This window comes from Montipora capricornis, chromosome 8, assembly GCF_036669925.1.
Source record: "Montipora capricornis isolate CH-2021 chromosome 8, ASM3666992v2, whole genome shotgun sequence".
NCBI lineage: Eukaryota > Metazoa > Cnidaria > Anthozoa > Scleractinia > Acroporidae > Montipora > Montipora capricornis.
This window is the reverse complement of record NC_090890.1, coordinates 40,783,718-40,811,217: the sequence shown is the minus strand read 5'-3', so window position 1 is coordinate 40,811,217 and position 27,500 is coordinate 40,783,718. Positions and strand designations below refer to the sequence as shown.

At 38.8% G+C, this 27,500-nt stretch overlaps 2 protein-coding genes and 1 pseudogene across 2 annotated transcripts in view; 1 reads left to right on the top strand and 2 right to left on the bottom strand.

The window, feature by feature from the left end:
* The window catches only part of LOC138059045 (COP9 signalosome complex subunit 1-like), a 16,081-nt gene extending 9,522 nt beyond the window's left edge, over positions 1-6,559 (bottom strand). The window contains exons 1-7 of the mRNA XM_068904554.1: positions 6,403-6,559; positions 6,138-6,227; positions 4,470-4,570; positions 4,230-4,307; positions 3,684-3,759; positions 932-993; positions 391-441 (exon numbers count right to left, since the gene is read on the bottom strand). Of these exons, the coding sequence (XP_068760655.1) occupies positions 391-441; positions 932-993; positions 3,684-3,759; positions 4,230-4,307; positions 4,470-4,570; positions 6,138-6,227; positions 6,403-6,438 (494 nt within the window). The 5' untranslated portion in view covers positions 6,439-6,559. The remainder of the gene's footprint in view (positions 1-390; positions 442-931; positions 994-3,683; positions 3,760-4,229; positions 4,308-4,469; positions 4,571-6,137; positions 6,228-6,402) is intronic.
* Positions 6,560-10,336: 3,777 nt separating this feature from the next.
* LOC138059043 (alpha-L-fucosidase-like) lies at positions 10,337-26,105 on the bottom strand. The gene is made up of 8 exons (XM_068904552.1): positions 25,602-26,105; positions 23,040-23,146; positions 22,381-22,511; positions 21,428-21,561; positions 19,230-19,327; positions 16,897-17,029; positions 12,014-12,184; positions 10,337-11,010 (listed from the first exon to the last, which is right to left on the bottom strand). Exons 1-8 carry the CDS (start codon positions 25,964-25,966, stop codon positions 10,758-10,760), a joined length of 1,392 nt encoding a protein of 463 aa, XP_068760653.1. The 5' UTR covers positions 25,967-26,105; the 3' UTR covers positions 10,337-10,757.
* Positions 12,272-13,381, top strand: LOC138059704 (uncharacterized; annotated as a pseudogene).
* Positions 26,106-27,500: the final 1,395 nt, after the last annotated feature.

Sequence of the window (27,500 nt, the reverse complement as noted above, 5' to 3'; positions counted from 1 at the left end):
GACTAGAAAGTCTAACCATTTGCAGATGTACTGTAGTTACAAAGGCAGTACTTTCTCCTCAGTTATTTAAAGACCATCAGTGTTGGTCCAGCTGGAGTTCGAACCCGTGACCTCCCTTACGGATTGATTGGTTTTAGGGTTAAACTAACCCTAACCCTAACATTATGAACAACAACAACAAACATTTATTTATTTTACCAAAATTGGATCACATTGAACTTGGTGAAGTGAAGAGTTAGTAATATTTACAAAGGTAGCATCAAACACACGAGAGGTTAGGGCTAACCCTAACCTCTTGATAAGTCAAAACTTAATTTCATTTAGACAAAAATTAATACTAATATTTTTGGTAAAAGAAAAAAAAGGCTAAAAACTGCATTAGTTACTCACTTAAGGTCACCACACTCAAAGTAGTGGTCCCCCAGATCATCATGTCCACGTCTGTCAAGTGTACAAGCAAAAATGGCAGCAAAGCATGATTCACATTGCCAAATCTAAGTGCTGTTGTACAGTTGTTTCATTAAAGATGTATATACTGAGCATAGCATAAGAACACAAGCTAACACGTGCACAATGCACATACAGTCCTGTGTAGTTAAAAAGTACCCTTGCATTCATGTACACTGCAGTGGGGATTCCATTAACCTGTGCTTGAATGCATGCTCAATAAGCTGAGAAATCTCTCAGAAGAATCAACACAGGTTACATCTAGGCAAGTATACATCATTCTGCATCTATTGCTGGTTTTGATGTATTTTTGAAAATGGCATTTGAGCATTTTATAACTTTTTGTAATTACAATATCCATGAAGATAATTTTTAAGGGTACTTTTATCATTCTTAATACATGTATGTAATGTACAATTTCATGAACATGAAATATACTTAGGTTCTCTTCTAACTAAAGTAATCTTCTATTTAGTTCCCAAACCTGATGCTTTCCTTTATAGAATTACTCTTGTAGTTTTTCAGATCTGTATCAAGCTTTTCAAGCTGTACGGGAAAAATGAGATGCAAAACACATTACAGATACAGTTTGAACTAAAGACAACCTGTCACCAAAAGTAACTTGATACTATCATACAATGATACCCTTTCAGTGTACTGGAAATTACACAAAATCGTTTATAGGTAGAGGAAACATAATGTTTTCTTTTTTTTGCGAAAGAAGTGACATGTTTTCTCTGAAGCATACATGTATATGCACCTGATGTTACTGTACAGTACCGCTTAAAGATAAGTGAACCATCAAACGCGTTTCAAACTAGTCTTCAACGCGTTTGCGTTTGGCTTTCAACGCGTTTGCGTTTTTTTTTAACGCAAACGCAAACGCGTTGACCAAAGTCATTAACTTTCCGAAGTATTTGCATCACAAAAGGTTCAATGATGCGTTCGAAAAGTAATGTCACAAAATAAAACACAGTCTCGTCTGGCTATACAAAGTTCGCGTTGCGGCCTCATAAAAACAAAAAGGTTTGTGTTTTCGGATTTTTTCACGTCCCACAGCCGTGTCATGTAAACTGAAATTACAAAATAAAATTTGAAGCGACCAAAAATGATTCTATGACAAGCGTAATGAAAATCCATGATATAACGCGCCGGCAAGCAATCCAATTGTAAACACGAGAATGCCAGCCGAAATTATGTGAATGGCTTTTCAACTGTCTTGAAGCTTTTAACAACATGAACCAAAAGCACCGGGGACAATGAATTTGTTGACATTTGGAGTGGTAGTTTGCTTCAAAAGTAAAATCATTTTAGATATACACGAACGAATTACACATTGCGCTGTTTCAACACGGAGATGAGAAAATTCGATGCGACAAGCTCAAAAGACTTTTTAGTTTCGCCGCTAAAAAGACGAAATTGCTAAGGTTCCCTGATTATTAATCGATAATAACTTCATAGTTCTATTTCTTCATTTGATGATGTAAGAATGATCTCCAATAAAAGCTCTGTTAAAATGGACTTCATTGCAAAGGCTGTTTACGTAAATGTGCGCGGGGCGGAAAAGAATAAATAATTCATTCGTTGTCACGCAACCTTTTCACCCCAAGCGCAGACGGCACGTATTATTATTTTGCTCCCTTTTCTGATAAAAGCATGAAACTTTGTAATAATCTCTGGAAGACAAAATTAATTCACCACTTCACAAAAGGTCAACAAAAAATAAGAAACCGAAATTTCAAAATAGATAAGGCGGCTATATAAAGATGTGCAAATATTCGACTGATTACTCTCTGTAGTCAGTACCGCTCTGGTCAAGTGAAAGACAGTTTGAAAGGAAACAACGCGGCGAACTAGCCATCAAAGCTTACTGAAAAACACATAGAAACAATTTTCGTCTGGACTGAATATCGATCGTTGATCGATTGTTATTTGAGAGTTTTATAATGTCCGTGAATCTGTTGCGTGATGCATATGCAGCTGCATGTTATATCAAGGTCGTGATGCAGTTTCGCTTAATATGTGTTCTCATTGAAACATTATATAAAAAAAACCCAATGCTCTAAGATTATTTTATTGTGTTTAGTTTTTGGGGCAGTAGAAGTATAATTTTGCTAGTGCAGCGATCGCGATCAAGCGCGTGTTCGTGTTATCTGATACAAGAAATTCGGAGAAACAAATCAATAACGCGGATTTCTTCTAGCCGATTAAACAAGCGCATCTTTTTTCGTTCCTGAAGATTTCTTTTCCAACTTTCCATTGATTGATAGTCAGTTGATCACACTTGTTCACTTTCCATCGCTAAAATTGCAGTCGCTTTGTGGCCGTAATTTACATACCAACTTGTAACACAATGCAAAGGTGCCAAACTTGAATAACAAAGGACAAACGCGTTGAAAAAAAACTCGTTCGCAAACGCGTTTTTTTTTTCTTCAAACGCGTTGGCTCTTCGTTCCCAACGCGTTGTCAACGCGTTTGATGGTTCGCTTATCTTTGAGCGGTACTGTACGTTTGCAGGATACTGTTGATAACAGTACTTTGTACTGAAGGTTATCCTGGGTAAATATTCCATTCATTAAGCCTCCTGTACTGTAAAGTTGAGTGCTTCTAGAAAATCAGTCTAAATTTACTAAAACTCTACAGTGTAATTAAATTTTAAAAGACATATTGGTCTTTTTCCTCCTAAAAGTGGGCAATAAATTTTATGGTTTAAAAGATTTCAAGGCATCTCCCTATCAGAAAAGAAATTGATTTTCATCTCATGTAATTAAGGCTGACCCTCTTCTGCCATCTCTGAAATTTAATTAAAGGTGAGTGTAATTTCTTCGTTACTTCAAGTCAGCCACTGTGGATTTCTTAATTTTTATTTCTTGTTAATTTTAGAGGGGGGGGGGGGGGGGGGTAAGTAAGGGGGTCAGTGAGGGGATCAGTGGGGGTCAGCAGGGGGCCACCTGACTGGGGGTCAGTGTTTAGTATTAGTATGAGGTTGTACAATATGCGAGCCAACAAGCCATGCAAGCCAACATGAGAGTCAACATGCGAGACATGCAATTACTGAAAGCTAACTGTTTTAAAATGGGTGCTTGGACTTAAATACTGTTTATCAGCGCTATTTGAAACGAGTGCTTAGACTTCAATGCAAGAATTGCATGACTGGCAGTTTGCCAAGACCCTTTTGTACTAGTTCCATGCAGACAGCATTGGACGAAGTTGTTGAGAATAATTATTTTAAGTACCTTGAGGGCTGCCTTTTTACTTGTGGTTTCCATCCAATTGGTATCAATAAGGGGTGGTTCCACTTCACTGTGAATGCTAACAATACAAAATGGTTTCATGAAAAAAAAAAAAAAAAAAGTTTTAAAAACCAGAGAGAAAAAGCAATTCAAATCATTGTTGACTTGGCATGAATGTTATGTGGCTGTCATGACTGCTCATGGTCCTTCTACCCTGCTACATGTACATGTACATAACCTGGCTACTTTTAAATTATTAATAACTACTTTACATGTACAAAGTACTCTACAGACCATTTTTACTTAAGGTGCTGCCCTTATTGACTATGAGTTTATGAAATAATTCTCTGACAATTGATTAGATACACACACTTGAGCTGCTATTTCATCATTCAGGTACATTTACACCAATTAATGTGAGGCTGCCATGACATCATGAGAAAATGATCTCCACAATCAAGCAAGAATGATATTACCATTTGAAATTGTATTTTATCTTTTTCCTTTTACTCAACAATTATGTGGCAAAGTTATCTCAAAGGAACTAACCAGGCTTCAGCCATTCTTTTCACAATCTCTTGGTACAACTGGACATTAAATGTCTGCTTTACATAACTCAAAGCTATCCTGAGAAAGAAATGTTACAGTTTGCTTTCTACAAACAACAGAATTTCATTGCTGTGAATAGTAAATAACTATGTAATTTTGTGTGTGCAATGATGGGTCACAAAATCTCAGGACCTTAAATGTAGTTAATAAAGTTTAATATTGTTTGTACCACTTGTTTACCTCAAGGCATCAATTTCTAATGATGGACAGTGCCGTGCAACAAACAACAACCTGTTAAGCTTTGTTAGACCCGTGTAATTAGAGGCATAGACATCAAGATCCTGTGAAGGAAAGAAATAATTATTTCAGTCAAAACTAACTTTAAGCACAAAGCTCACCAAGTTCCTGAACCAACCAAAGAAAAATTAGAAAAAAAAACAATAGTACAAATGATGCAACACTTGGGTCATTCCATTTCTCTCTACCCACCAGAGGTTGTGAGCCACCAAAATTCCAAAAAATAGTGGGTATTTCATCCATCCTTAGTGGGGTTAGAATGGAATGACTCCGGACAATATTTAAGAGTTGTCACATTTGTACTGTCTTCTAATAAAAACCAAGTAATGAGGGAATCAGAATGAGAAAATAAATACTATTTTAACCATGTTTCTTTTTTTCAAATAATTAACAATTATTGCACAAGGTTGAGCAAAAAATAATGATCAAGTCAGCGGCAAGCAGATCAGATCGGTGTTGACAAATAATTTATCTGCGAGACACTGACAAATCACGATATTTTGCAAACATCGAGTTCAATGATAACTATTGTTTTATCATTCAATGACTGAGTTTGTTTTTCACAATCTCCAACAATTAAATCACTCTCTGAAAGCTCAGGAAAGCAAACTGCAATGCTCACACAAGAGTGTGGTATCAATAACGCACGAGCAGAATATTATTTGCAGCAAAACACAGATGGGCAGTGTTACGCATGAGCAGACCATTATTTGTAGGCAGTCATTCGCCAATCTTGTCCCCAGAGTCCATTTTTGTATTAAACTGTTGACAACCCCTGTTGTTTCAAATTTCAGAGCATGTGTAGACGAGTGGGAAGTCCACGATTTGCGGACTTCCTGCTTTGGAAGTCGCCAGAGGCTGCGTTCTTACATACATACATGTATGTACATACATACATAGTTTATTCAAGATGCAAAAGCCTAAGTTACAAAAGACGTCTTGAAAGGGAAATAAAAAGGGCATCCCTATGTTCATAGTCTTGGTGCTAACCAAAAGAAAAGCAGACTCTGGGAACGAGATTGGTTATTTGCAGGGTTGCTACATTTCACTGACCCCCAGTCCATGGACTACCTAAATGGACTACCCTAAAAATACTATTTTGAATGAGTACTGTTGATCTATGTGTAAGCAGCATCTCAAATAGTGCTTACTTAAGCCTCAACACCCATTTTAAACAGCCTTGTTCAACAGTATTTAAGTCCAAGCACCCATTTTAAAAAGGTTCTTAGGTTGGCTTACATGAAGTAATCGGCCATCACAACAATAATCGAAAGCTAACCTTTTTAAAATGGGTGCTTAGACTTAAATACTGTTGAACAATGCTGTTTGAAATGGGTGTTGAGGCTTAAGTAAGCACTATTTGAGATGCTGCTTACACATAGATCAACAGTACTCATTCAAAATAGTATTTTTGGGTAGTCCATGGACTGGGGGTCAGCGAAATGTACCGACCCTTATTTGCAGCTGCAGGTCACTTGGTGGGCTCTTGGCCAAGGAAAAGGAAGAGAAAAATGCATCGAATGATGATCTAAATTAAATAAAACAGACCAATTATTTGTCGAACAGAAACTTGGTTAGGCTAGTATGATAACGTTATTAAATTTTGCTTACCAAAGTTGAGGACTCGATGGTGAAGTCGTCTTCATTTGAAGCGTGGTTACTCTCAGGTGATATATCAACCTGCATTGGTTCTGCTGGGTTCTACAAAAAACAGAAAGGGTATTCCTGTAGAGTTAAAGTTTCGGAAAGCACAGCTTGCATAACATGCATATTTTTTCATGATCACTGAGACCGCCACGAAGTGTTTCCTTAACGCTCTTCATCATGAGTAAAGAAAGAAGAAACACGAGGACAGAATTAAAGTATATCAACGTACCTCATGAGGTCGGCCTAGTCTCATGGGTAATGGCATTTTCTTTGAGAGAAATATTTCCCTGTCTGAACTACAGCATTTCCTCGCACCGAAAGCTAACACGAAGTACAGACAGAGCACCTTATTTTCGGCATCCACTACGACGTTGTATAAGCGAAGGTGAAACGTCTCACGCTGGGTCAATGACGGCCAGGACGATTTGTGCTGGCTTACATCACATACAATCCTCTTCAGTACTTGTCAAAGCGGCCTGTCAAAACAAGAGGCAACAGGTAGCCTACACTTTGTTCCAAGGATTTTTATTCGCCTTCACAGGATTTCAGTGGGTTTTTCATGTTACAATATCTTGGTGAATATAGAGTTTCAATTCCCTAGTCCGAAGTCCCGGTCCATATTCCAGAGTGACTCAAGATTTTAAGTGCTATCGTGGATATTTGTTTACATTTAAAACTGCTGTTAACGGCATTGATTCCAATTAAAACCAGAAAACAGATGCTTTGCAAGTCTCTAAGATGATAATTAAAAATATTTAATACTTTTTCTTAACAATACTGGAGAATTATAAAACTACGATGTTTGTCACAGACTCATACGATAACCCAAAAACTCGTTTTTGGTCGCGCAAACAATTCTTCAATACATATTTCCCCCATTACTGGTCACGTAGTCTTCCGTGGGTTAGTGATCATCACAATTGTCTCTGAAGAAAGAGATACAGGGTTCGAATTCCACTTAGGCCGCCTTTTACTAGTCTCCTATGCAGCCTTTTTTGTGTGGTCACGCAACGCTCCTCCCCTCACGCGCTGCATCACCAACCAAAGAACGACTGCGTAGGAGACTAGCCTTCTACCAATCTCGACCTCAGAGCTCTTCTCTTGACCGAGGGGAACCCCGAAACAAAGTGTCTTCTCATAGAATTTTGTGAAGAACAATCAAAAGCGTCTCTAATTGGTGCATTCCGAGTGTTAGCACGAGGAGTGAGCAGGCGCCGTAAGGTTCAAATAGCCAATTTTTGGCTGTAAGAACCCTACGGCGAATGTTCTCCTACACAGAGTTTCCCAGAGCCTTGGGTCGAACCGAGGCTCTGGTGACGAGAATGGCCTTGTACGAGACAGAGAAATCTAACGCATGCGCAGCCACAGCGCGACCCGAAAAATAATAATAACTTTTAAAAAAGTCAAAAGTCCAAAAAGATACTCAGATACCAGAGTGTGGGTGCAGGGATGCCAGTGGTGAAAGCACTCGCCTCCCACCAATATGGCCCGGGTTTGATTCACAGACTCAGGGCCATTGGGTTAACTTCAATTGGTTCTCTACTCACCGAGAGGTTTTTCTCCGGGTACTTCGGATTTCCCCTCTCCTGAAAAAATCCTGCCTACATTTGCTTTGACTTGATTTGCGTTAAGGGCGGGGCCTACTATTGTTATTGCGCATACGTTCTGCGCATCTCGGGATACTCAGATTTCTTATTGTTGGTGCTTATTTATACAGGTTGCGCGGTTCAAAACTATGGGGAGAAAGCAGAACTTAGCAAGTGATCTTGGTATCCAAAAAGAAAATTGGGGGTAATCTCGCATTTTTCAGAGATAATTAAGCTTCAATTTGGAAAAGAACACCATACATTGCCTTGTATTTTAAAGCTTTTTACAAATATTGTTGATTAATTATTTTCGAAAAATGCGCGGTTACCCCCAATTTTCTTTTTGGATCTGCTCTTCCCGCATATTCAGTAAACCGCGCAAAAATACCTTTGAATTAGTAGGCACCGTCCGTAATTATCTGTTAATTTCAGTTTACAGTGTCCCCAATTAGAACGACTAGACAATAGACCTTTTTGCAGATACGGATTTCTATTGTTTCGAAAGACATTATGGGATGACCAGGGGGCAAATTAATATGTATTTGCCCCCTGGGCATCCCATAATAACTATTTGAAACAATAGAAATCAAAATGGCCGCCGTATCTGCAAAAAGGTCTATTAAATAAAGTTCCTTTCCTTTCCTTTCTGTTACCTTTGAATAAAAATGAGGCTGGAGTTGACCTTGCTTAATTGATACAAGCTGCTTTTCTTTTGTAAACAGAAACTCAGTAGCATTACAACAGCAGAATTTACATAAAAAGCATGGTCAACACCAGCCTCGGTTTTATTCAAAGGCCTGGTAACTGAGCACAGAACTGTTTCATTTGCGTTTTGTAAAATCAAGGAAACTTGTTTGATTTTAGCTGTTTGTTCAGAGGCACCCGACGGAAATTATTTCAAAATGCAAAAAATAGGCAATAAACTTATAATATTTTTTTGATTTTTTTTATTTTGTTGGGAAAAAAAGGTGTTCCGTACCGTCACCGCGTACGGCCTAGCGGCTGGTCTTTCATATACCGAATCCGAAACAATTAACGTCCACAGAACAAAAGAAGAAAGCGAACGTAAAAATTTCTAATTAGTAAGGCCTAATCGGAATAGACCTTTTACAAATTCTTTAACTTTATTTTTACACGACCTTGTTTTTAAGGCTAAATAGCTTGTGGGGTCGTGCATAAATCAAATCAAATCAAATCAAATTAATTCATTTCAAACCATATTGGTTTTTGAGGAGAGGGGAAAACCGGAGTCAGACCCGGAGAAAACCTCTCGGAGCAGAGAAGAAAACCAACAAACTCAGCCCACATATGCCGCCGGATCTGGGAATCGAGCCCGGGCCAAATTGGTTTGAGGCGAGTGCCCACACCACTGTAGCGTGCGAGCAGGCTCTCCGAGGGACTGGTGTTCGGGGCAGAGAGCATCACCACTGCGCCATCCCTGCTCCTCATAACAATGGTTTTTTTGTCCTCCGCCATTTTTGTCCGGTATGTGAAAGTCTACTTGATCTAGCTCATTCAAATTTGGGCAAAATTTGATTCTTCGTAACGCAATCTTAAATTCCGCAAACGCAAACTTGATTCTTTGAAACACAAACTTGATTGCTTGAAACGTAAACTTGATTCTTCGAAACGCAAACTTGATTCTATGAAACGTAAACTTGATTTCTGAAAGCGACAGGGCTTGTGCGTACACTGTGGAATCCGCGACTCCAGTGCATACCATCTGAGAGATGCAATGACTTTTTGGACGAATCAAATCGATCGAAATTTCACGCTAAATTGACAAGGGCGATCTGGAGCTGTGTGTAGGAGTGGGATCAGTCTCATATGGTCTAGGGGCCAACATTTCTTTCCCGCACTGTACTGTCGTACAGGGAAGGAGGTAGGTCTCTGAAAGCAGTTTTTAAGGCCTAAGGTTAGCTTTTATGAATGTTTAGGATACTTTCTGTATTGGTAAAACAATGACCTGTGACCTGTAAAAAATACCAGCCGAGCTTTTAAAGCTTAAAGGCCGGGACACTAGGCGATAAGTCGCTTGGACACGTCGCGGGGATGTAATTTTGTGAAAATCATTGTCGCTGCGGCAGAATTTTGTCGCTGCGATCAGTTGCACGAATTCAAACCAGTTTGAATTCGTGCAACTGATCGCATCGACAGCGACAATGAGCAATCAGCATGGTATTAACCCTCACAAAAGGTGTCTCTCCTCTTTTGCCGAATGGTGTTTCAAGTAAACCCTTACAGGGCGTCTTGTTCCATAAATACGCTGTCACTGAAATATGTAACTTACACAAAAAGCCGCCAAACTTCTCGGGCGGCATATAACGGTCACTTTCGTTCCCAGGGTCATCTTGAAGTGACGTGGCCTCCCCGTCATAGCAAGATGAATTCCAAATTTAAATAGAAAATATTGCATTTCTTCATTCACCCGTGACCGCCTTTTTTTCACATACTTTTGACATGCGGAATGGGTCTCAAGTCGCCACTAAATTGCGAAAGAACCAAAAAAACCCAGGGAACGCTTTGGATTGTTTGCTTGGAGCCCTTTCATTGTTACAAAAATAAGAGACAAAATTGTAGGATTTCGTTTTTCTTTTATTACTACAACCGCACCTTTTCATAGATTTAGAATGAATATTTAGTGTACAATGCATGTGTGCCATACCTATTGCAGTAGTATCATCTAACAACTTGTAAGATTTAATCCTTTCAAATGATTTTGAATGGAATAATCACGTGCGATAATGATAGGCAAGAACCTGTATAAAACCTGTATAACCTGTATAAACTGAGTTCATTAGGCAGTTAAATGAGCTAAATTATGGTACAAGGACCTACTTATATTAGCTGTTCCTTCACCTTAACAAACTTCCCGGTTAAAGAGTAGTAAGCCCTTGGGTGTTGGCTATACTATTTCTTAAAATATGCAAAATGCTGTCTACATTAAGAAATCCCTTGAATTTGACCTAGTATCCATGATCCCAACTTTAAAATGGTATTACCGGGCATTTTCCAGTTTGAAAACCCAGCCGTAAGGGGAAGGGAGCTGGAGAGATGGTGGAATGTTGATTTTAATGCCTCCTTTGACAGAAGCAGCACTCCATTCAAACTCTTTTTCAACTCCAAGCATTGTGACTATAGTTTTCTCACTTGTAATGGGTTCTCCTAACACTATTGTATCATTGGTTGGAAACTCGCCAACAACAATTGCATAGGCTACAAATTCTGGTTTTGTAAACGTTGTTGTATACCTGAAAAATTAAAATGGCAAAATAATTATTAATGAATATTTAAGGTGTAAAGGCCCATGGGAAGGATGGGAAACTACAGCTGTACATGTAGTTTCTTGGCGATTTGTGAAAGAACAAATTTAATAAAAAATCAGAGTTCTAGGCATAATCCAAACCTAGGACTCTCACTTTGAATAGTACCACCACTGAGCGAAAGTTTGAACCTATTGGCATTACGGATGCTAGGATGCTGATTTTTCAGTTGTCCTTTTGCCGTCGTCAAGCAACTAGTATCCCAAGACAAAACAAATGATTTTTTTTGTTCATGTTTTAGCTCACCACAAGACTATGATGAGGAAAAGACTCCCTTATGAACAGCAAGCTGAACTTAACAGATAAGAATACTGAAATAGTTAAATTATCAGTTTGTATTAATAATTTGATTTAGGTTTCTGATTTCTTAAATTTTAGTTAAATATGGCCCTAATTTTCTACTGTGTTGTCTTCTTTTTATCTTGTCATATATTTCACTGAAAAACCCCATGGGGATGTGAAATAAACGTATGTATGTGTTATATATATGTCAAGATCAACAAGTCAAAGGAAAAAATGGTCAATTGCCCACCCAAAGATCAAACCTCCTACAGCCACCTTTAACAACTCAAAGAATTACAAGTATGTTCAGTAATTTTTAAAGCTTTCGTAAGATGAATGACTGTGTCCTTACGCCAAAATTATCACTCCCTTATGAAAGTTAAATTGTGCTTCGTCTGGATGTAAAAAATAATGCTCAATAACTCGTGTATCACAATCCTCTTATTGACTTGGAAGGTCTTGCATAATTATTGCCAAAGTTTTAAAAAAGTATGAGAAAACTCTATCTTCTTCCAGTTGGCTGGAGATCCAATTACATAAAACTTAAAATAATACAGAATTATTGAATTGGGTATGGAAAAATCACCACTGCTGTTTCAAAAACTGCTGCAAGTTAATTTCTTAAAAAAGAGAGACTGTACACACTCACCAAACATTAGGAGCCACAGAATCTTTCTGTGCTCTCCAAGGCCGTGATGAGTAGATTGCCTCCCCATTTATCTTCAGCCACTTGCCCATTTCAAGAAGTCGCTCTTGGAATACTGGGACTATGATGCCTTCCTTGGTTGGCCCAATATTGAGAAGCAAGTTTCCACCACAACTAAACATCAAGAAAACCACAAGTAGCTGGGTATAAGAAAAATGCTGCAAAAATTCGTCTACTGCCAAATGTACCTCTGCCTCGTGCATGGGTGGGTGCTAATATAAGCCACAAGGGGTCTTATAGCCTGATCGTATCTTTGTGTGTCAATAGTTTGAAACAAGAAAATTATTATTATTTTACAAAGAAAAATACATAACTGTACAACACTTGTCCATCACACAGCAAGCAAGGGAAGAGCTATCTCCACAGAAACAACATGGTGGTAGAGCAAGACCTTCAACAACTGACCCAGAGAATCCAGCACCCTTGTCACAATACCCCACCCTCCAAGGGGCGGATACAGGGGGGGGGGGGGGGGGGATTGGGTGGATTTCCACCCCTTTTTTAGAGTAAAAATAACAAAAATGCGATTAACAGTGAAATAGAAACAAATCTGTTTCCATCTCTTTGTTAAAAGTCAAATGAAATAATATAGAGCAAGAAAAGTTCATTCGCAATGAAATCGATGTGTGGTTTTTGCGCATGTACCAGAAAGTATTGAATCTTTCTGAGCTTGTACAATCTACCAAAGAACGTCCATGTGTGTGCAGTGGGCAGCAGAACCAGGAGAACCGGGAGAGTCAGTCGCAGATTACTGGAAGCGGGCAGTGGCAATACCTTTCCTGGACGTCATCTGCTCAGAACTGGAATGCCGATTCAGCAAGGAAAAGCAGGCACACTACGAGCTTTGTGCTCTTATTCCTACAGTAATCGTTACCAAGTCATCTGAGAGAACAGCAGAACTTGCGAAGGTACTGCAAGGGAAGTGGGAACACTTGCTGCCGATCTCATCAGCCTTTGAAAGTGAACTCTGCCGTTGGAAAAGTTATTGTGAGCAGCAGGCGTTAGACAATGTCTCTGTATGATGCCTTTTGTCAAAACATGCTGATAACTTGTTTTTCCCTAATGTCCGGGAGCTGCTCAAGATTCTAGCTATACTGCCAATAGGCAGCACGGAAGCGGAGCCATCGTTCTCCTGTGTAAGAAGGGTACATACTGTATTTACCCGTGTATAAGTCGACCTTTTATGGCCTCAAAAGAAGCTCCAAAAATCGCCCTCGACTTATACACAGGTCAAAGATTTTGAGCCAAGTTCCAGCTAAGTACTTTATTCAAAATTAACATAATAATATTGTCTTGGGCATAACGAACGCAGTGGACAAAGCCAACAAAAGACTTCAAAATGAATGTAAGCAATTCCAGTTGAAATGAAAAAGGATTTGTCCAAATCTAAATGTTGAAGATACTCACAACCACAAATATGAAACAGACACTGGTAATTTTTGTTTTTCAAAGGCAGAAAGCTCTAAAAGGCATTTCTGTTTCTTCAAACAAACGCAATCGTTCAACAGCCTAGTACCCTGGCGCAATACCTCGTGTTTGCGTGCAAGCAGTGTCACTCGTGTTGCGTGAAAATGCTGGTTGGTAATGATTGTTTTTTATTACTGGGTTGCCTTATAAGGCAAACCCAGTCGAGGTCTTCGTTTAGTTTGTTTGTTTTCTTTTTTTTTTTTTTTTCCGTGTCGGTGAAAGTCTTGCCTGTCACTCCCCTGGTAAGTGGTGTCTTTGTGTATAGAGCCTTCTGCGCGTATTTTCTTAGGATCGAGAGGGTAGTGGAACTGCGTAGATTTCTCTGGTGGACACAGTAGAATCATCAACTTAGTCTGCAATGGCGTCGAAAGTCATGCAACGCGAATGGCGTTTTAGTGGATCCTTAAACAAAATATACCCTTATGGAGCTCAATAATGGAAAGTCAGTTGGATAAACTAGGCATGAATCTCAAAAGCGACGAGTACTGGACTTCGACAACAATCTATCGCCCGTCGAGACGAAATCAAAGTGAGCAGTATTTACCTGAAGTACATGGTAATTTGACACAATTGAGTTTCTTGTCTTCACGCACGCAATCAAATAGGAAGAGGTTTTCGCCTCTAAGAGCAAATATGTTGTTTCTTTCAATAAAATTTTCGCTGGAAAAGGATTCTGTGGTATTTTCTGCCTTTGTGAATTATAATATCATGTTCTGTATTGAATTTTCGAGCTTAAGGTTCAAATGTGATATGGGAGAAGTTTTTTAGTATTGCTCTGTAAGCAGGAAGGGTTCACAGGCCTGTTGGAAGCGTGCTTGAGTTTCAACAAAATGAGGCCCAAAATCAGTGAAAACTTGTGACGCAGATGAATAATAAAGTAGCTGCTATTTCCAAAATGATGGAATTACCTGGTGATAAATAACGTCGTACACGTCTTGGAGAGTAAATTTTGACTTTGCATAAACAAGAGTTGGGCGATTGTGATCTTTGTTTTGACTTCGCCCATTTCATTGTCAGACTTTATCACACTTGACAGAAAAAGAAACTTACAAAAACCCGGTATCTTGCGCATATGCATTACCGGGTGGTGACTTCTTTGCCTAAAAGCAACTCACTTAACGAAACTGTCCTTTTTCAAACAACAACAAGGATTCAAACAGCTTCAATTCTTACAGAGTTCGATAAAACATGCGGTGGGGCAACCAAAGCGATGGGTGTGTTGGGGTTTCAGTGTGAAAGTACAAACGGCTACTAACACTCTTATAACTCTTTTTTCATTATTATTTTATTAACCCACAGTCTGCAGTCTGCAGTCTGCATTTTACCCTCAGTCTGCATTTTATCCCTGGTCTGCAGTCTGCAGTCTGCAGTCTGCGTTTTACACTGACCGGTTATTTGAGTGGTTTTTGGCAACAGAGGTTAATTATTCGTAATGCGATCGCTTCCGTTGCCGTTAGCAATGGGTCGCAAATTTGACACTTTTATCGCATTATCACATTACGCATTGAACCACGTTATCTATTATTCCTAAAAATCTAAAAATATTCGTGCCTTATCAGTTTTCGGTCGAATTTATGTCCAAGAAGGCAGATAAATTGCAGAAAATATTAGTTTTGCATCCAAAAATTCGTAATCAACGCTAAAATGACCAAATTTTGCCTAGAAAACATATTTTACTGTTATTTTTCTTAAATTTTTTCGTTCAACTTTCGCTTTTATAAAATGTTTCAGTTTTCTGTAAATAAGTTATATGCTGTTGGAAAGCTTATTTTCTTAGCTTTAAAATGATGTATTTTTTCCCCCTAACTTAAATATTTTTTGAGAAAAAAAAAACATTTTTTGGCGATGGCTGATTTACCGCGGTTTTCTCGCGGTTGGGAAAGTAGGAAGAAGAGTTAGGCCAGTAGCCAGGTTTTTAACCTCAGAAAAGGATCTGTTTCGTCGTACGAACGTGTGAGGACCTGTGAGCCAAAGGGCCTCTGCTGGTATGACTTCTGGGTGACCCCTTAATAACTTCTTACTAACCGAGCGCGAGGGCTGTACTGCCAGGGAAATATTGGCCCGAGGTCGTGGCAGTACGGACCGAGCGCAGCGAGGTCCGTACAAAAACGACCCAGGGCCAATATTCCCCAATACGGCTCGAGCTAGCTCGGTTAGTAAGTAGTTTATTATATGGTTTTTTAATTACCTTTTTTTAATTACCTTTTCCGACTAGCATCCCTGTGTGTTCCATATGGGAGTCCCCCCCCCCGTTCCGGGGCTGCACGTACCACAGGCAACCCAGTGTACCCTCACGGAGGGTCTAGTTCTTTATACAAACCTGGCTGATTAAATGCTTTTGCAAACTTTGTATTGTTTGGTTTATGAGTTTTGTTTTGTTTATCATGTGAGAAATTATAAGTCAAGGACCAATTAAACCTTGCACATTTTTGCATCGTTCGCAAGTTATTTTCAAAGATTGACTCCTGCTTCTGTGATGTTGTGATTATCCTCTAAAGCCCTTTATCGTTGAACAACGAAACAGGTTAGTTTGAGGTTTGCATGTTCGATTTTCAGAGAATTTTTTCGAAACTCAAGGACAAAATGCCCGCATATACAACAACTGCTGAACCACAAAACTATTAAGCGCTTGAGGCCCTGATTTTTTTGTGTATCCACATTTCCAGAAATCGAAGAATACAAGATTAGTGTCCCAGTAACATTTAACAAAGAAATTAAGAAATTGCCTTTTTTACCATCAAAAATGGGAGGTTGACTTATACACGGGTAAATACGGTACGTGGCTTAGGAGCACAATGACTACCGAAAGGCTTTCATACTTTGCTGTGAATGCGATGTATTGCCACAGTGTTCGCATCCATCGCAATCAGGTGTGCGACAAGTACATGGCAATGCATCCAAGATGAATGATGTCAGCTTGCCTACTCAGTCAATAATCAGGTTGTAAGTATGGTATTCTTAGCTTATTGAATTTGGAGGAAACATCATCTAAGAAGACACACCAATTGTGAAGTTGTTTCATCGTGTTCCAACTGAGTTCAAAATCTTGCGGTTCCGGCCATGTGACTACGGTAACAGTAAATACGCCAATGCTGCCTCTTTAGGGACGGACCATTGGGTATTTTAGGGGGATGGGTTGGATTCAGCTTTTTCGTCTTGTGCAACTTTTTTCCTGGAGTAGCATGTGAGCTAGCTTTTTTCCCCATTCAGCTTGACAGCTGGCATTGAGGGGGATTTCTGCATGCCCCCTCCCCTAGAATATCTAATGGTCCATTCCTTGTACACCCCCCTTTTTAAAATCCTGTATCCGCCCCTGCCTCCAAAGCAATGCAAAATAAAACTTTCTTTCCTTTTCTCACCTCACTGCCTGAGCAAGAAGGGTAACAAGTTCATTAGTGGTTTGGAAGTCTTCAATATTGGCATTTCTCCTGTATCCCCAAGAATGCATGTCAACAGTTGTAGCATCTTCCCATTTCTTTTTCTGTAACACCTCTGCAGGCAAGTTATTTGAATGGGTTTAATATTACAAGACTATTATTGCACCTTTCACAAAGATGACTGTGAACTCTTAAGTTAAACTTTCAACAAATATTTTCCCTTGTTGTACCCTGACCAACCATGTCTGCTGCGACAATAATCATGGCAAATGTTCATGTAATAAACAGAAACTGAAAAATTGGATCAAACTCAACCAATCACAAGACTGGATTTGACCCATTATAACCCTGAATTTTTTTTTCTGTACTCAGAGTGCAATTAAAAACTTAAAAGTGTGATATTTTGTTCGGATCCACCAAACTTTGCCAGCCACAATGCAAATTTGAATGTTAAGAAGGGTTATATAATGGTCCCCAGAGAGCTAAGATGGTGTCATAGATGCTGGCTAATTCGAAGCCATTGTCTCTGTTCAAAGAGGGCCTACACAATCGTATCTCAACTGCCTCCCAGATGTGGCGTTTGAATGTGTTCTTTCTGTGGCAAAATTTGCATTGTGGCAGACGAAGTTTGGTGGATCCGAAAGAAATATCCCACTTGTAAGTTTTTAATTGCGCTCTGAGTACAGAAAAAAAAATTCATATTTTATTTTAAAATCATGATTCCAGAGCAGGAAAACAATATTTTTGATTCCATTATAAACCTATTTTGCAACAGGGACTCATAAACGAGACAAATGAAACTGCTAATTTCTGGTACATTTCATCACGTTGAAGCTGCCTGAACTTGTCATATGAGAGACAATAATTTGCTTAAATATTATTGTCCAGATAAGTGAGAGGATCACTTCAATCCTTCAAACAAGGGTCCGAAATTGCGCCTTCCTTGGTCACCAATGCGACTAAGAATTGAGTACTGGCGCCAGTGGGCATCCTGCTATTAAGTTCAGAGCCATTTGCCAACAGGTGTCTTACTTTTTATACTGCCGATGTTTTTCATGTTTTCCCATTAACTACCTCCATAACGTCGAAAGCTGCCACGTTTTTTGTGATTTCTCATAAAATACATATTGCGGGCGAAGAACGACTCAATATAAAAGAGATTCAAGGGACTGGTTCCAGGAACGTAGCATGGGAACAACATGGTAGCTTGTGTGCAACAGAACGTGACTAGTGTTTCTGTGGCTGAGATTTTCAGCAAACTAAGGGCAGATGGATTTCTTTATTACTTTTGAGGTCGGATATATTTTCTCTCCAAAATGTCAGCTTTCAAAAGCGAAAAATAATGCTTTACACATACACAAGACCGCATGGTTGTTGCTTTCTGGTATCCATAAAAAAGTTCAACCCATGCCTTTTCAGGTGAAAACTTTTGGCGATCACAATTTGCCATCTGGCGACTGAAAATTTTTATCTAGTCGCCTGTTGGCACCCATATAAAAAAGTTAATTTTGGACCCTGCAAACAATCATTTCTTTTTTATGAATTAATAAGCATAAAGCCCTAAATAGTACCATTTTAAAACATTGAATTTTAAGTACATCCTATTCATGTAAAACACACTTAACTTTGTCACCAAGTCATGCACCATGATGCACAATATTTATTACATGAACAACAGTTCATGTAAATGTCATATTTCTTTTAGTGCTACATTATATCAATTCCCTCAGGGGTCAATAGTGACCGACCAGTCTACCACTGGAAATGCTGAAATTTCTGCGCGGCTTTATGAAAAAAAGACTTAAAACGTCGTGTCTTAGAGAGTATTAATTTTTTTTACCCGAACTACCCGTAAAGCAATTTGCCAGCGCAAGTGAAAGAAGGCTGGACAAGTTAATAAGCGAGAGACATTCAAAGAAGACAAAGGATGGCACAAACTGTTACAAGGTGTTTTGGTTATGTTATTTAACAATTAGACCTGTGGCCCGCAAAGGCTATGGGTCAATAGCCCACGAGGCAAAGCCGAATAGGCTATTGACCCGTGGCCCTTAAGGACAAATTATTGTTTTAGTATCACCCAACTAGTCGGACAGAAAAGGCAATAATAAAGTTAGCAAATGCAAGTTAAAGAAATATTTATTTGGGAAAAAAACGAAAGAAAATGTCACGCTTTTCACTACTCGAGGATTATTAATAATAACTTCCTCTAGTAGCGTAGCTAATCAAAATGGAGGATTTGCATTAGTCCACTAGTTGGGTGATATTAATAATTTTATGGCATTATCACAAGGGCATAACGCTTCAACCAAACTTACTTGGATTGAAGCGATCTGGAACAGTCAATACACCTCCATGATGCTGACGAGAGTCATTTCCCCATCGGTCATTAACAACCACTGTGTCCTTAACAGGGCTGTCAAATAACAAATAAAATAATATTGATAACCGCATGCACACGGTTTATTTGAACAACAATACAATTAATTACATGCAACGAGAGAGCTGTACAGTAATTTCACTAAAGATCAGTAGCACTGTGCATCTTCTTTGCTTTGCTTATTTAATGAGGACATAGCTTTTGAGTGAATGTAGAGGTTGTTAACCCACTGACTTCTGAACCGCGCCCCTTTGACGAGTAAAATCGTCTGGCGTTGGACCGAGTAAAATCTCTTATATTGCACTCTTAGGAGTCAATGGATTAATAACAAGACAGTAAAATTATTCACAAAAAAAAATAATCTCATCTGGTGCCAGCAATGTGACAATAGATGCTGCTACACTGTTTAACCCTTTGACGCCCAAACTGGCGTAAGCCAGCCAGACTTAGTATTTTACTAGTCTAAGAGCTGTCTATCGCCAGACGATTTTACTTATCAATGGGGAACCCCTGGGAGTCAATGGGTTAACCCCGGCCCTAACCCTATGTAACATCTCGTGTTTTGGGAAACGCTCACACTCCAGCAATACTCCACGCTCCATGTGCTTTAAAATTAATTTTAGAACATTTACTTTTGCACAGAAGTATGTTGTTCTCATTGTACAGTTTGTCAGGCTACTAATAGGTTTATCATCAAGTATATGATCTTGATATTAAGTTGATTGCCTCCACTTCAACCCATAGCCTACAGGTAACCTACGGGTAACTTAATAAACATTATACCGTACTTATTCGGCTACAAGCCGAGCTCGGCTATAAGCCGAGACCCCAAACTTCTTACGGAAAAAATCAACTTGATTGACACGAATTGTAAATGCATAATACTCGGCTATAAGCCGAGACCCATTTTAGGTCTTGATGTGTATTATCGACTATGGAATTTTCGTAATTTAAAATACAAATTGACATTGACTGAAAAATTATACTCAAAGGAATCAAATGAACACGAAACATAAGAAACAAACAAGCGACATGATCGTGAGGTGACGAAACGTGTCTTCGTACAAGCGAAGCGTTTTATAAAAAGTTATTCGACTGGAAACCTTACAACCTCGCCTTTAAACTTAAAATAGTCGCCGAAGCAGAAACTGTAGCGAGTTGATGGTTCCGTTTCTGGAGGAAAGATAAGGCAAATCTGCTCAACGGGGAGCTTATCGGTGAGCGTATCCCGAGCTCGATCAACGACCTTTGGCGTGGTTTTCCGAGCAAAGAATTCAAGGTAAGATTTTCCCTTTAATGCATACGGTTTTTTTGCTTGGAAAATGTTGCTACAAGAAGAAATCCACTTGCGTTTTTGTCTCAAGTTTGCTATGGTGTCATGTGACAAGATTATCTACACGATCTGTGATGGCGCAATCTCGTTCCCAGACTCCTCGTTCCTTCGATGGGTAAACCAGGCTTGGCGCGATATTTCCAAGGAGATTGGTGAGATGTTCGTTCAAGACTTGTTGCACTTCTATAACGCACTCGACGGCACAGAAGACGATGCAGTCTTCGACGAGAATATTCCAGAACAAAAAAAAAGTGAAGACGAGGAAATGGACGACGAATTCGAGACAGACAGCGAGGAAGAAGACGAGCAATAAGATCGATCCCGATCACACAACAACACGAACGGCTCCTTTACGAGCCACCAAGTAATAAAAATCCATATTACACCAACAACAACTTCTCTTCATTTTACAAGTAATTTAGTTCGGCTTGTAAGTGAATACACGTTCATTTGTTACTGTTTTAATTTGCTGAGAAAATTCTTTTTATCAAAAATACTTGGCTATAAGCCGAGGCCCCTTCTACGGCTTCAAATTGGCCCAAATTGAGTGAGGATTTGTGTAAAAATCGCTCGGCTTATAGCTGAATAAGTACGGTACCTGGATGGAGCTTGATAGTCTAAAAGAAGTGAATGATGTTTCAACAATGGATATGTAGTGGAAGTCATCTTCAGAGTAACATGACTTCAGGAATCGATTTTGTAACACCAATCTTCAACAACAGTCAATCTCAGGGCTACACTCACCCTTAAGTTACATGTATTTACTTCACTCCCAGCTTTACACACACAAACACTCAAGACACCTGTCATTGTATAGCCATGCCAGAAACTCCTTGCTCATCCAGTAGTCTGAACTTGCCTCCCAATCTCCATCAGTCCACAGGACATCTGGCTCGTACTTTTTCACTAGGTCATAAATTTGTGGTGTGGAAATAGCCTGTTAAAAAAACAACAACATTACAACAATAAGATTCATAAACAAATGCCTAAAGATGCAGACATGTCATAAATGGCACGCACAGTAACTAAGGTACTTTAAGGTAACTAAAGGTGGATTTGACACTGTCACAGGTTCATACCCTGGACAAAGCAACACTATCGGACTTGGTTATGACTGAGGAGAAAGTATTGCCTTTGTAATATAAATCGGCAAATGGTTAGACTTTTGAGTCCTGTAAGAAAAGGACTGGATCTCTTTCATAATGGCAGCCAAATAAAATATTCTTAAGTTTAATGCTAATGAGCCTTTCTAGCCTTGCTACATGTATGACACGAAAATCTCAAAAGAATTTTGTTTCAAAATGAGGGCAGTAGGTCTAATTAACATAAATACAAATGAATGTACATAAAAAGGAGGTTGCCATTATGAAAGTGGTCTCTAGGCCCTGTCTCAAAAATTATGCTTGTTCATACATGTAAACTCTGTGGGACATTAAAAGAACCTACATAAAATTACGGATTTTGTGTTTTGACAAGGCAAAAACATTACATGTACATGCTCTAATAAAACGCATATTGTTTATGACTTGCCCAAAGGAAAAACACCAATCCTGTTTGCAACCTGCCTTGCATTGGGCAAATCATTACATTTATAAATCGACACTATTTTGACACAAAACACCCCCACCTCTGGAAACAAACACAAATTTTAATAAAGTAACCAGTTTGTTATATCAAAACTGTACAATGATATTTTGTGCCTGTGAAAGTAAACAATTTTTGAAATTTCCTCTATGTACACTGTACATGTATGTACCTTGACATATTCTTGAGTGTGATACTGATTTTCCTGGTCCTTTAGGTACAAAGGATGAAACCACTCAAACAGTGAAAAGTACAATCCAAAGTGAACATCTGTTTTTTCACGAAAGGAATTGGCAAGAGCCGCTATCAAGTAATAAAGAAAAGAAAAAATTATGATAATTACCATCTTACATGACAAAACCAAGTGTTCTTTTGAAAAGAATTAGAAAAACTTCTTAAGTTTCTTTTATCTTTTCCATAATTTGTACATGTATGTGAAAAGTTCAAAAGCAATCTGATTGACCATTGCACAGGGTAGTGAAAGAAATCAATCCATGCACTTGTACCGTTCTTTTCATCTAAGCGTGGACACGTCACGAGGGAAACATGCTCTATATTTGGCTGCAACATGACAAGTTTTGTCTTAATTCAATCATTCAAAGTTTGAGGCAAGTTCATGCAAGTTTTCCTAGAATGGCAACAAGACTGGATATCCTTAAGACTTTTTCTAGGAAACTGACCCTGATCTGATAAAGTATGCTTCAAATAGCTTCAGTCAAACTGTTGCACATAAAAATTTGCTTATACACATGTATTAACCCATTAATATATTGCCTCCTGGGGGTTTCCCCCTGAGTGATTAATAATTATGTATTTATACATTGTACTCACCAACAAGGTCCATATGTGGGCCAGTATCAACTGCATTGTAATTCCAAGACACATTCGATTTCCAGTTGGTCCAACCATCATGATGCTTGGTGGTTAGAACATAGTATCTGTGTTATCCCAGTCAAAACACAAGAACCAATAAAAGTGAATAAGAATTCATCTTTGTCCCCAAAAGGTTACACTTCTTTCAGTCAGCACATAGGTAACAGCCTCTAGCTGATTCTAAACCAGGAAGTCCACTCTTCTAAATAGCCTACATGTAAAGTACTATCTTGAAGCAAGAGTGGTTGCCAAAAGCTATATCAATAATAGACTTCAGGAACATATTTCTGAATAAACCAACGAGATGTTGTTAATATCAGAACTAACCAAAAGAATTGCAGTCTTTGGGAATTAAAAATGGTCAGAATATTTCCTAGGCAGGAGTGTGCCATGAGGCTGCTGTGGAATCTCCTTTCATTTACTTTGATAGTATACAGTACTTGGAAAAATTCCTTGATTCTGATCAATTGACATTTTCAGGTGACACAATGTAGGAGAGGCATAGTAATTCATAATTTGCACAAAACAGGCAATTCAGTGCACTGTGATCATGATTGGTCAATGATGAAAGAAACTCACAGATAGTTATGAAATTGTTGACGTTGGACAGTGTAATGTGTCCGTGAGAAGGATGGTGAGCCAGTTGCTTGGCACCAAGTGGAAGGACAACTGAAAAATCAGAGCCCTCTAGAGGCAGAATTCTAACTACATGTAAAACCTCTGTAACCCTACATGCACACCCACTGGACCCACTGAGTTACAAGACATCCCCCCCTGGGAACTATGAACTTGTCCATCTAGATTCTTGATAGACAGTGTCCCACTTGTCTGCAGGCTCTACTTTATAATGATTATTAATATCCCTTATACAATCTAGAATAAAACCATACTTGTAAATTGTTCAAAGACCAAAGGCCAGTGCAATTTTGTTGGTCTCTACAAAAATTCCACATGCTCATTAATTCCAAATTGCACTTGAAATCATGTAATTACCAATACAAAGGTGCTGGAACAAACACTCTTAAGGAGGTTCAAAAGGGTTTTCAGTTGACAGCATGCGCATAAGCCATTGCATGCTATAATTTTAAAACTGCTCCTGTCATCTGAGAAATCAAAATGGCTGGCCGGGTTTTGCTTACCTTTCTCTTAGTTCCTATACAGATGGAATATAAAAAGATATCTCCTATTCAGAAAATGTACTAAATTTCTGCACTTAAGTCCATCTCCCTTGGCCTATAGCTCCATGTACACAGCATCTATGGACTCTATTTAGCTTAAGTACATTTTGTTTTCCCATTTCATACCACACGATGCTCTCAAGGGATTTTCCTTTGGCTATTTCATAATTATTTAAGTTATGTGTACATATGCACGTGCATAAGACAACATTTGTAAGAAACTTTTCTCTAGAGTAACATCACGGGGTCTGAAATGGGAAAACAAAACAGTACAAGCTAAAAAGAGGTCTATTGAGCCGGTGACAAACTTTGCACAGCCATAAATGCTGAATGTGTAAACGAACCCCCTCGAATTTAAATTTTATGGTAGATTTCTTAGGCTGCAGGAATGTCGCAGTGACAAGAGCACTTGCCTGCCACCAATGTGGCCCGGGTCAGATTCCCACACTCAGCATCAAATGTGGGTTGAGTTAGTTGGTTCTCTACTCTGCACCGAGAGGATCTTTCCTGGGTACTCCAGTTTTCTTGTCTCCTCAAAAACCAACATTTCATTTCATTTGACTTGATTTATCGATTTCAGTTTACAGTGTGCCCAATTTATAGTGTTCCAGAGCTAGAACGACTACATACATACATACATACACACTTTATTTATGGAGGGTAACACTAAATACCATAGCTAAAAGCTAATGAACTTGTGGCCCTCAAACATTAAAAAAATACAGAATTCAAATATCTAAAAAACTATGCTATCAAATCTATAAATTCTAGTAAATATTAAATTAAATTAACATCAATCTAAATACTGAAGTGAGTCCGGTTTCTGGAAGGCTGGTTAGCGCTAACCATTGGTTTAGAGATATCAAAAGCTATAGGTTTCCATGGTATTTAACGCTGGATAGCGCTAACCATGCTTCGAGAAGGCAAATGGCGGACTAAACACTTAAATTAAGTTACTTTCCTTTTCTTTAACATCTAACATTATGTAACAATTCTGCATGCGAAGATTTCACCATTCCTGTTTTTCAAAACAGACAAAATAATTATGTTCCTCTGATGGGTGCTTAATACCCTAGCCAAGTTTCGTCTTGATATGCTAACTATATCTAAGAACAGAATACGTTTATTTGTGTGAAAAAAGCGAAACTATTTCTAGCTTCCTCAAGCACAACTGGCATACTTATTTTCGTAACGAGGTAGTCACGTGAAAATTATCGATAGGTAAGATGGTGTGCCTGTAAGGCATTTAAAAACACTCACCACAACAGGGCCTACGATTTAAAGCAAGTCTCAATTAGGTTAGAAAGGAAGATACCATTTCTAAAACAACGCCTTCCATTACCTCGCCCCTGAGTTGGACACAAGTTGAGCAAATTCATCTGGATTGAAAAACTCAGCAGTAAACATGGGAGCAAAATCTGGGTATGAAAATCCAGGTGGATAGTTCTTTTCCATAAAAGCAACGTACTCAGGGGATTTTTTGCCCTTCCAGCTATACCAAAACCACTCACTACCAAAACTGGGAACTGAATAAAGTCCCCAATGCATGATAATTCCAAATTTTGCTTCATCATACCAATACGGAATGGGCCTACGGTCTAGACTTTCCCAAGTAGCTTCATATTTCTGGGCTTGGCTGGCTTTGAAACTAGTTGCAGTGATCACCAAAAGCACCGTTAATGTCAGGAAACAGTGAAAATCACCCATGTTCAGCGCACACAAGCTAACTTAACGGAAAGGCGGCGAACTTTGAGTTCACGCAACTCCTTCGGTATGATCACAATCTCGACCCCAGAGCTCTTCTCTTAACCGAGACTCTGATGACGAGAATGGTATGATCATTGCCGGAAAATACTTTATATAGGCACCAACGAACCATCCTATAATGCAATACGTTTTAGGGGGTGTTTTGGGACTTTATCACGCTTCAGTGATAGAGAATTGTGATAGAGCGGTTTTCAATTGAGTGTCGAAAGTAAGTAGCGAATTGCTTTGGTTTTGCATTTCTTCACTCAGTTGGTTCAAAGTTCTCGTGCTATTTTCTCAACCAATCAGAAGTGAAACAAAACCAATCGTTGCTTGCGCGTGCGCATTTTCCCGCGCTTTGTGTTGCCTTCGTGTAATTACTTCGAGTTTTCGTTGGTTTACTGGATTGTCTCCGTCCTTTTTGATTAGCCAAAGTAATTACTTTGGTTTTGGTTTTACGACACTCAATCGAAACTCGCTCTATCCATTGTTTTAATTAGAGCGAGTTTCAATCGAGTGTTGTAAAACCAAACCCAAGATAATTCTGTTTGGTCAATCAAAAAGGACGGAGACAATCCAGTAAACCAATCAAAACTCGAAGTAATTACACGTAGCAGACACAAAGCGCGGGAAAATGTGCACGCGCAAGCCACGATTGGTTTTGTTTCACTTCTTATTAGTTGACAAAATAGCGCGAGAACTTTGAACCAATCACTGAGTGAAGTAATGCAAAACCAAAGTAATTAGCTAATTACTTTTGATTGGACCTGACAAAAAAGAGTTGGTAAATTTTCAATCGACGATCGAAAACCCATGGTATGGTTTGATGCCATTTTAGTTTTCATTATTGTTAGCTTAAAAGGGGCACTGTCATACTAAATTTGCTGTTTTTAGGTCAAAACTTGGTAAAAAAAATCTAAAGTAGTACTTTAGCTCACACGTACAATATTCCAGACAACCCACTGAGAAGATATGTAAATGTATTTATATCACAAAGAGCTGCTCGTATTTAATGTTTGGCGACTTTCTGAAGATATCGTCTTCAAACTTGAAAAAATTGGCCAGTTTTTTCAAGTTTCAATCCATTTCCATCCTCTCTATCCTTGACCGTAAACAACAAAGAATAGCTTCAGCGCGCTTCAGTGGTTATTGGAAACAAAACTACAGCATTATGTTTTGGTCTTCATTGATGTAAAGACGTCTTTGAGTGTTTCGAAGTTTGACTAAAATAGCATGACCCTGCCCTTTCAAAGTTTGTCTTTGAATTTTTTAGGGCATGTAGTACTTCTAGGAACACCGAAACACCGGAACATTCCGGAACACCACCTAAAACCCGGAACACCCCTCCCAGAAAACCCGGAACACCTCCCAAAATACCAAGAAAAGCGCAAAATCTGAAAAAAAAATGAAAAAAAAAAAATGAAAGAGGTCGCAAAGTAATACGAAAATAAGAACCATGAACGGGAACAACTTTAAAGACCCAAGAAACAACCCT